At 35.0% G+C, this 11,305-nt stretch overlaps 1 protein-coding gene across 1 annotated transcript in view; it reads left to right on the top strand.

Annotated features, from left to right (window-relative positions):
- Positions 1-9,061, top strand: part of LOC137386983 (uncharacterized) — a 61,911-nt gene extending 52,850 nt beyond the window's left edge. Inside the window, exons 18-22 of the mRNA XM_068073240.1 lie at positions 771-1,014; positions 4,075-4,163; positions 5,301-5,451; positions 6,480-6,686; positions 8,000-9,061. Coding sequence (XP_067929341.1) covers positions 771-1,014; positions 4,075-4,163; positions 5,301-5,451; positions 6,480-6,686; positions 8,000-8,719 — 1,411 coding nt within the window. The 3' untranslated portion in view covers positions 8,720-9,061. The remainder of the gene's footprint in view (positions 1-770; positions 1,015-4,074; positions 4,164-5,300; positions 5,452-6,479; positions 6,687-7,999) is intronic.
- The last annotated feature ends 2,244 nt before the right edge of the window (positions 9,062-11,305 follow it).

The raw sequence follows: 11,305 nt of genomic DNA on the forward strand, positions 1-11,305 counted from the left end.
TCAACGCACTTTTGAAATTTAAGTTTAAGGAGTGCCAGGTTATGACAACCAAGTTTATTGACAAAAAAGCAATCAAAGTTATGGCCAGTAGCATAATATATGATCAAAGTTTGTTTTCCGTCACAAAAGAATGACAAGTGAATCACGAGCAACAAAATATTTTGCAACTGATTTCTCCAACCTTGGTAAATTCATCATGTGTGTGAAAAAGAAAATTTTGAATAGATAATGAACTATACCTTTTACCCATTAGTTTAAGTTGCCATACTCTCTCCATAAAACATGGAGATTAAAAATAAAGTTTCCCAAAATTTTGGTATATTTTATCAGATGGTGTCAATATTTTTTTATTCTTCAGACTGTTTTTTTTATTTTTGAGGTGATCTTGCTGTCAAGATATTTCAACAGTACACTCAATAAAACTTGATTACGATGAAAGCGCTCAGATCTATCAAAAGTGTGATTATGATATTTATCATTGCAAAGAGACCGACAGAATAAACACGTGTAAAGCCTCAGCTTGAAAATGATAACCAGGATCAACTATCAGAACAATAACCATTAGGGGCGTCATTTGGCACGTGTATCTTTGTTGAGCATTTTAATATTGATGAAGTTTTATCAGTGTTAAACTAGAAATGTCTTGGTGGTCAGATGACCTCAAACCTCAAGAACAATCGCAAATTATAGAAAATGCTGATATTTTCTGATAAAATCTACAACAACCTTGTAAAAGTTGTTGTATCTATAATATTGCATTCGAATTGAAGGCAAGAGCTGATGCAGCCATTACATGGTGATCACCAACCAGAGGTGGCAGACGATAGGATGTACAGTAACCCATATAGTGAGCCAGAAAAACCTACCGACCAGCTGGTAGACCAGCAAACGCAACAACCTGCAGAAGAGTTTGATAATCGTTATGCACCCCAACCTGGGCCTGCTGGTGTTGAAAGAGGTATGGCAAGAGAAGGGTATCCAGAAGAGAGACAGTCCTACACAGTAGAAGAGAGGGTAAGCTGGCAAAGGCATATTTAACTCTTTGAGTGCCATTTTCGCATTTCTACGAATCTGCAATAAGTTCGATTGATGACAATTGATCATCCGCAAATAAGCATAATATGTTTACAAAATATCCACAAACCTCACAAATTCACAATAGAAGTCTCTGTAGATTTAGATACAAATTTATTTGTTGTCGACCATACATTTTTCAGAGTTTTATTTCCGACTGGTAGTATATTCATATTATGTTATATAACTTTGCATCAATTTATTCTAGCTTGATCAAACTGATCTCACATTATCTTACAACTTTTAGCATTAAAATAAAATGTCTATCATTTATGAAATATAAACTAGAGCTCGCATAGTTGTATTTTCATTTCAAGAACAAGCTTCTTGTATTCGGCATCATCTAGTATGCTATAAAATCATTCAAGGTGTGCACTATTGGTCACATTCTGTTGTTTAAAAGGTTCCGATGATATCTTGGTTATTTGGGCTAGATAGACCAAGTAATAACAGAGCAAGCGCCAAATAAATGCTGTGTTTTAAGGGAAAAAATGTGGCACTGTAGCATTTGGTACAACATTTGGGTTAAATTAAAACAAGGATAGTGAGTTCATTGCTATCATAATTAATTATTTGTTGGAAAATCTGTTGTAATAATATGACCTCCATCCTATCTCGCTTACAAAGCTATCAAAAAGAAACGAGTAAAATATGGAAAATGTTCAAGACGGAATAGCTTTCACGATCTTTTTCTCCTCAACATTCACAAGTTTCGTTTCTATTTTTTGCAAGTGTGAAACGGTCGGTGAAAATTTGCGAGTAACAAAACTCGGTTGAGTGCCTGTTTTTGGATTTTTTGGTTTGCATATGATATGATCTCACACTAATATGTGTTTATATTATAACCTCACATGGGTTATAACCTCACATGAAACAAAATTAACTGTTAGCTACTTAATTTACGCATAATCTCATAAACTATAAGGGATTTGAAGCAATGTTTATAAAATATCGGTAAACCCTCTAATAGGTAAATCACTCTAATAAATAAAGATTGAATATAGCTGCGGTAAATATTTTCTATTCTTTGAAACTATTAATTTGGTTATAACTTGATCATGTCTCCGCAGAAATAATTTTAATTTACTAATATACTTCAGAGCAAATTGAAATTTCAAAAATTTTCTATGTTGTTTGATTCCTTACAAGCATAGGGTTCACATTTAAAATACAATGTGATGCATTTAGATTCCAATTGCTTTTTCTCTAACAGTTCTGGGAGAACCACTGTAGTTTTGACCTTGAACCGGTTACATAGGCTGAACCAGTCAGAGTTTTCTAGCCATAGATACGGAATGCTCTATTTAAAGCTAACCCTCTAGAGCTAATTAATTAGCACAATGTTTTCAGAATCTGACAACTAAATACCTTTGCTAAAATACTTTAAATGCTAAGCAACCTTTAGATAAACTGTCATTAAGCTTGCCTTTGCCTGAGATGTCCTTTATTTCCAATCAGATAGCCCGCTGTAAAATTGTAGATTTTGCGATGCAAATTTCTGTGGCTCTATCCCTTTGAAACCTGGTTTTCCTTGTCAAAGTGTGTAAGTATCGCTGGGTGATCTGTCCCACGATAATGAGTTTTTCAACTTTTATTAAATATATCTGAATATGTTCATAATATAACGATATTTGGACAAACTCTGGTAAGAAAGTCAGGCAACACACAGCAAAGGTCACAACAAAGGAAAAAAAGTTTGTTTAATTCTTAGGGCTAAAGCCATAAAAACTCGTATGATTTTGAAAAATTGAGAAATTATTTATAGTAGCGTCATCATATTCTTCTTGCACACATTTATCTTTGTTTCATGACTCAAAATAGTCTGGAAAAAATACGGTTAATATTATGCAATTCTTCATTTGCATCACAGCCGTCCATGAGCTACCAAAAAGTGAGTGGTATCATTGTTTTTGTGATGTCGATCCAATAAAAATTGTTATTATAATGAAGTAGATGAAAATATTGGACAACGGTTAAATGTGGAAGGAAAACTATTGATGTAACACCCTGTGCAAGAATTAAGCTGATTGGTTTACGCCGTTACTTAGAAACAGCTTTGTAAGCAGAGCCATGTGAATGGCAGTATTACGACTGGAAGGGTTTTCTGACACACCCTACGCAATGCTGGAATACCAGCCGTTAGGGTTGAAGGGTTTAACAACAACATTTTTTTCCGCATGCTTTATTTTCTAATCAGATGGGTTCAACAGGCTGGTTCTCAGAAACCAAATGGGGTGCTGAAACCAAATGTTGTTGGTGACTGGAGAAAGTCACAGAACATGTGCATGGGAAGTTTAGACTAATCTGGCCAAAATATGTAAAAATACATAGCATTTACACAGACTAACAGACACCTGCACACGCACACACACATGTTTACACACACGCACGCACGCGCACACACGCACACACACGCACACACAGACACGCACACACGCACACAGACACACATGTTTACACACACAAACTCGCACACACACACGCAGGCACACACACGCACACACACGCGAGCGGGCACACACACGCTCACACAGACACACATTGACACACACTCGCCATAACAAATTGGCATTTTAATAGAAATTTGTTTGGTGTGTACTAACATATTTTATGGGATTCATTCTCACGTCTTGAATTCATTAACTACCCTGTTGGTCCAGTATAGCTAAAATCAGCATGTAGAAGGTAACTCCAAATTTAAAGGTATATTCTGACCTAAACAAATGCTCACTGCATACGCCGCCATTTTAATACTTTGTCTGTACTTCTCTAAGGTAAATATAGAATAATCAAAAGGACTTTAACTTCCCAGCTTGCTAATTTAGTTATTCTTTGAAATACTATACCGCAGGTAATACCAAACATAATATAGAAAGAAGTCAGGCATATTTCATCATGTAAGGTTGAAAAATTATTGTCCGCCGTCGTTTTCTTTCTGACTCGATCTAGCCTGGATGCTCAGTGTATGCATGAATAAGTAGTTGTATAATTTATTTTCAGAGGATTTACCAGGAGCAACTTCCGAGGGAGAACAGGCTGTATCGTCAAGATGAACCAATGCCTCAATCTTATCCCAGCTGGAATACAAGGTTAGAGTAAAGCAGCCCCTTATCAATACTAAAAATATTTGTTGGCCCTGTCAGTGTGAATAGTGGTTGGTGCTATTTCTTAACACTTTGAAGAATCTCAGCAATGCATGAATAAGCAGCTTTGTTGTATGTTAAAAAGGATTTCAGCAGCGATATGCAAGCTGGTGCTAGAGGATATTAATATCTGCCATCGGTATCTAGACTAGGTATTGATGTACTGGACTAGAGAATGCTGTGATTAGTTACATGTAGGTAAGCTAGGAATGCATGCTAACTTATTTTGGAGTTCTTCAGAAACCAATTTTTTGTACCGCTACTAGAATGTTTGCCTTTGAGCTAATTAACTGAGGCATTGAAGACTTGTCTATTTTTATTATTCAAACAAAAATGCTATCTCTCTGAAGTTATCTTTGGACAGTTTTACAGTTTCAACATTACCTTTCTGGTGTTGTTAATTTTTTTGTCAAATTTTCTAATTTTTTAAAATTTGATGGCGATATATTACAATAAAAAATCTAATCTTATGGCCTAGCCTATGATAATAAAATTATTATTTTCAATCACAATACTATTTCCAACCAACTTTCGGTTTTTAGCCGTCTTTTTCACTATTTCTCCTACAAGCTTTCCTTAATAGCTTTAATAATCAAATTGATTATTCTGAAGCTATGAGCTGTAATTATAAGTAGTATGGGCTAAAGATAACTTATTTTATTAAGGGATGAAAAGCTCGCAGGGACATTCGCTAACATTAGAAAGTTGCTTTTGCAAAATATGTAGTAAAGACAACTTTATCTATATCCCTATCACTGCTTTTAGTTTCCTTGAACATTTTTAACGCAGTACTTGTTTTCGTCACCTTTGTAATTAGCCAATGAAAAATGACATAAGACTTTTGTCTTCACTAAAATCCATTCAATGAGTGGAATCAGGAATGACAGTCATCTGCAGAGTAATTATTGCGTCGCTCATACATCGATGAAATTAGAAAGATAGATGAAAGATCATGTTATGAAAGATGCCAAGATAAATTCATGGTTTCGATAGAGGGAAAGACTACTTTAATTATTTTTTGGATACCATTGAATGCAATATCTTTTGAGATTTGGTGACTCTAAGTTATATTGCTGTGGACAGAAAATATCCACATGGGAGCTGGCAGGATCTATCCACCATGCAGCCCCAACCTGCCGACTACAGGTGGAACAGAGATCCCGGTCAACCGGATTGGAGGGTGCCAGTTGATTACAGACCACAGGAGAGACCTGCTGAGCTTCGCTATCCCCAGGTATTTTCCTCCTTATATTTTCGATAAAAGGACTTCTATTGTAATGGGAAAAATTTTATTGATTGAAATTTTACATCTATTAGCTTATTTCATATTTTAATCAAATTAAAAATATGAAGAGCCTTTTTTATTGAAGTAGCAGATTAGTATAGTAACTACTGTCCAAACTTGGGTTAAAATTGATCCATTCTAATTTTTGCATCATGTCGTCACAACTGTCATATCTTGAGAAACACTCTTAAAGGCGCACACGATGTTATTTAATTTTTTTCCAGTGCTAAAAACAACCCGTGGTCATGTAGTCAAAAATTTGCTACATAAAATATATCAAAAAAATACAAGATTAATTTTAAATAAAAGTGAGATTAATGAAGCGGTAATAAGTGAAACCCGGTTTTTATTGGTACCATTTCGATGTTCGTAGTTATTCCATCACATTTCATGTTTGTGTGCCTAGACATTTATTACCATTCGTTTGCTTAGTTTAAGGTTAATTGACAGTATATCTAAATTACATCCATTTATGCCAATATGATCCTGATATTTCTCTTTTTAGCAGTGATTTTAATGTTAGAAAAAGCAAAAAACATTGTTAAACAGAAGCAGTTGTGATGCAAGTTTTAACTCTTTCACTACCGCGAAATTCGTTATTCTGACTGAATTAATTTGGATTTTCAAAAACTTGATACACCACTAGTATTTAGGCAATATCTCGAGAATCATTGCAGATATTGCTTTACCGTAAAATACATATTATTCAGAACAAAATTTTCTACAAGATATGCATAAAACTGTTTAGCGAATCTCACAGTGACTCTTGCAAAATATCTTATGCTTCCTTTGCATTAAAAGAACGCGGTGATTTTTTTATTGCCATGACGATAGCAATATGGTTGTCCCGTTTTGAAAATTACTTAGAAATGGAACTGCTGAGCAAAAGTTTTTTGATTGGTTGCACATAGTTGGCAACATGGTTGTTTCGCTGAACACAAAATTTGTCACATCTTTGTCACAATTTATCTATTCAGCCGGTCAGGGAGTGGCACGACGCCAGACCAGATCCACGATGGCAGGACCCAAGGCAAGATTCAAGATATAACACGTGGTCTGATAGAGAAGAGTATGACAGGTCGAGACTCGCTATGCCTGATTCCCGTCAACATAATACTCTGCCATATCCTGAAGCTAAAAGCAACTCATATCGAATGGCCCACCCACAAGTGAGAAGTCTCGAGGTAAATACAGTAAATGCTCCCATAATACAAACCTCATATGAAGTGAGATTTACAAAACGTAAAAATGTTATGTAAAGTTTTTATGTTAAGTGATATAAAAATTTCTATGCTGCGTAAAGTGGTAATTTGGTGCAAGTTTTCTAATTTGATTTAAATATCGATAATGCCATAGTTAGCCTTAAAAATATCATTTTTTTCTTGCCGCTCTTTAGAGAGAAAACAACGTACTAAGGCATATCTATTATACATACTAGTACCCTGGTAGTCTAGTTTGCCGTAGAAGAATTTCAGGTGTTTTGATGAAGTGCTGATAATAAGAAGCTATACAATTACTCACAAATACCTAAAAGCTATCAGTCGGCGCGACATGTACTTAAATGTTATTAATTTTATAATATCAGCCTTCCACAATATAAGTTTGCTTTACCAGAGGTTGTAGTCGTAATTGCGGTAGACAGATGCTAAAGGGGTAGCTATGTAGGCCGAGGTGGTAAGTCACCGATGTCTGGTAGAGGCATCATGACAGTATTTTAGTAGTTTAGCAAGCTGACCATGCATGTTGAAGTTTGATTCATAGTGTTTTATTCGAAATAACTATAAAATTACAGATTAAAAATGATTTCTAATATTATAAACAAATCAATATTAAAATATATAATATATTTTAAAATTTATTTGTTAAAAAAGAATTGTCACAATGATGAGCTCGTTTGGTATTTTTTCAAAATAAAAAAGTGTTTTATAGTTGCTCAGAGAAGTAATCAAATTACCTTGATCAGATTACAGATCAATTAACAAATTGAAAATACTGTGTTGATGTCAATATAAACAAGTGAACAAGATTTGGAAAAAAACATTGAGACCTGCATTGGTGCCAATAGATGCCACCTTAAAGCAATTTTTTTATTCAAGTACACCATATAAATGGATAGCATGCATTTATTGCCTCTTGATTATACAAAGCCTGTAACATAGATAACCTACAAGTTTTTTTCACAATTGTCAGACAGGGTCGATAATAAGCAAATGAATCAATTTTGCATCCATTAAAACTGCGAGAAATTTAATTTGAAACAATAGGTATTTTTTCTGAAAAACTGTTCGAATAATGGTTCTAAACCAGAAAAGATCTATTTTCGGTCAATGAGTTTCAAGATGTGTAATAGATTAATGTTGACGAATTGTCCAATGACAGCATTTATTAAATTATCATGAAACAAGGTGGATAATTCTGGTATTTCTGTACACATAGCATGAAAATATATTGAAAGAAAAAATGTAATAAAATACATGTAGTTCTACATTTTCTATAGAGACACAGAAATGGTGAGTTGAGACCAGATGTGCTTCCCGCTGAGAGAACTGCAGATAGGAGGCCTCGACGAGCAAAATCAGTACCAATAACCCGACCTTCACAACAAAAGCACAGCAAAGGAGCTGATACTAAGCAATCAAAGCATAAACATCCAAGCAAGCATGATACGCCCAGACTATCCAGACAAGATAAGCAAGATGATAAACTTGGCAAAGGACAGAAATTCAAGGAACGACCATCAAAGAGTGGAGGTCACAAAGAAGGGATGATCAAGCATGTACCTCAAATACCGATAGACACTGCCCCAATGCCAGACTTCATACCTAGTCACTACTTCAGTGAGCAGCCATTTGGTAACCCCCATCAACCTAGTTATGGGCCTCAGGCTATGCCCGGGCCTCAACTTAATCAAATACCGCCTCAAATGACTTACAACCAGCTTACTTACAATCAACCACCCAATCAAATTCCTTACAGCCGCCTATCGACCAATCAAATACCGTACAATCAACAACCTTCAAACCACATGCAGTATAACTTGGAGCCATACAGACGGGCACCAGCGAATCAGCGGCCAATGCAACAAAATCCACCTGATCAATATTTGGCCAATGAAAACGCTTATAACAAACATATGGCTTATACAGCCCCAAATGATAGGCCTCGTCCAGGCGTAGGAGTTATGTTCGACCCAAGGGTAGGGGCAACAGACTTTTAGCTATTAGTAACTATTGCTACACACTTCTTCTTTACACAGGCTTCTATTCACTATATTGACGGCCAGCCCTTTATCTATTGACATGTATAATAGTTTAAAATTAATTCTAGGCTTTGCTTATGTTATGCCTGCATGCTTGATGTATGCCAAACTTGATATTTGATTTATAAAAATATTTTAAAATATTATGTCAATTTGTCAGTTAACTTAAACGGCTATTACACACTTTCCAAACACTATGATCTTATATATTATATAGATATATCTTGATCAAGTATTTACCCGCAGTTATTCTAAGCTTTTAGACTTCAGTTGTAAATAGTCATGATAGCGTTAATAAAAATTTAGCCTTAGATCTGATTTTTATAATTTTCTTTAAAACAAACTGGTGGATTTATTCATCTATTTGGGCTTCTATTGGCTCCAATGTGGGTAAAACCAGGTGACCCGTCCTCGTGATAGGTTGGCATTTGAAACACCAAACAATCCAGTTAATAATTTGATTGCTTAAGGCATAATATACTGGCAGGTGCAGCCGTCTTTGCATCGTCATTTCATTATTTTTGTGAAAATAGGTGAAAAGATATGAATTGCAACAGAATCTACCACTGGTGCACTATATTTATGTTCATGGTTTCCAGCAGGTCTCTTTTCTGCACAAACAAGCACCCTAAACTCATTTTCAGTTTGTGGTACACTCAATAACAGTTTTAGCCTCTTGCACATCTTTGTCGTGTTCATGGTGTAATTTATGAAGCGCAAAATTATTCCCGCTTACACTCCTTCAACTCTTAATTCTTGCCCATGAAATAAATTTGAAGAAATTAGGGTTGTTCACCTGATAATAGAAGTAAAGAGCCAAGTAAATGGCCTTGAACTTGAAACATCAAAAATGAAACTTGACCTTGATGGCACTGAAGCCAACAACCTGATTTGTTGTCAGATACCTTATCTGCTCAGGCATAAAGAATGTTTGGTTCATGAAGTAATTTGCATTGGTTGTGCTTTTGGTCTTTGAAGGCTAGCAGTAAAGCCAATCGGGATAGAGCAGACAAACACGCATACAAACAATTTGGGATTTTTATATACATTATATAAAAGTAGGTATTGTGTGTGGTAATCATGCTGCCAAGGTCAAATGTTTTGATAGATAAAACTTAATGACTGTCTAAATATAATAATATAATAGGCTTTCAACAGCAAGTAGATAGGTTGTTAGTAACATTCGGTCATTTGATTTTTCAGACTTTTAAGACATTTGTCAAATAATAGTTTTTGACGAAGGATCTTTCAGCTTATTTTATTGAAGATTTATTGAAAACAATAAATCTGGAAGAACTAAATTGCTCTGAGCGAGAACCAGATGGTGACAGAGTCGAAGCATTGCAACACTGATCTTTGTCATCTTATAATAAACAGATCTTTGCTGCAATTTTAAAGCAAAACTCTAAAAAATTATTCTTACCAACTTTACAGTCATCGAAAATATCGAAAGAAGCTCACTAACATTGCTTCTTAGAAATAGGCTCACCATTATGTAGACATAATGATAGCTTACCTTAACATAATAATCTATTAGAACTTATGAGCTGTCATCATCCGCAAATTTATTTAATGCAACTATTAAATAGTTGCATTAAATAAAGAAAACTTTTCTCAAGACAACTGTTGCAAAGGTGTTTGTATAAGTGAGAATTGTCCTTCCATGTTTAGCTTTTCAGTAAGAGTAGACAACTCTGGGATTAATGATCAAATTATTGTAATTATGTCTCGCGGTTAATATACATTTTTAGTACAGCAGGAAAATTAAATAAAAAACAAATCCTGTTTTTTTCCTAATAATGCAAGCCGTCATCTACATTTGTACATTACTACATTTTCAACAACAATAATGCCTATAAAAAGAATTTTTGAAGTGTGGGAACTGATGGTTGTCACAACCCTTTATGATGTATAGCTCTGACAGCAACTATTCGGACAACATGCTGTCCCATGGGACTCTTCACACTTTGTAAACATTTTACATAAACAGAGATGATAAGCTGAACTATCAACATTCATGTACTGGACTAAGATTCTCGGACTATACCTCTCACATTTCAATTTTGATTGCAAGGAATTTCTATTTACGTTTTACAGTTATTTCTGGTGTCGACAAAGTTTTTACTCTGACCCTAAGCCGCCAGCTTAAGTCTATCTGTCACTGGCTCTGTTTGAGCCTTAGATCAGTTTTCAAAACACATCTGATTGTCATTACAACTCTAGCAATGCATCAGCTGATGAAAATGGGTAAAATAAAAACAAACAACTACAGGGTAGGTGATCAAGTACTAGCCGAGGCAATTTGTTTAATGCTAGCATTCATACTTACATGTGACATAATGCGTGGCAATTATTATCTCGTCTCTTTTCAGCTTTGACAGCTAACATATTACCGTGAGAAAAAAAGACAGCCCCCTTCACTTTTGGTAACTGTTGCGGCTTGTATACCATTAAGTAATTAGTCCCTTTTAAGTCAAGCGAAATGGAAAAAAATAAGAATCATCTAGTATCTGCTATAATATATTTTGTTTGAACAGTGTTGCT

This window comes from Watersipora subatra, chromosome 2, assembly GCF_963576615.1.
Source record: "Watersipora subatra chromosome 2, tzWatSuba1.1, whole genome shotgun sequence".
NCBI classification, from domain to species: domain Eukaryota; kingdom Metazoa; phylum Bryozoa; class Gymnolaemata; order Cheilostomatida; family Watersiporidae; genus Watersipora; species Watersipora subatra.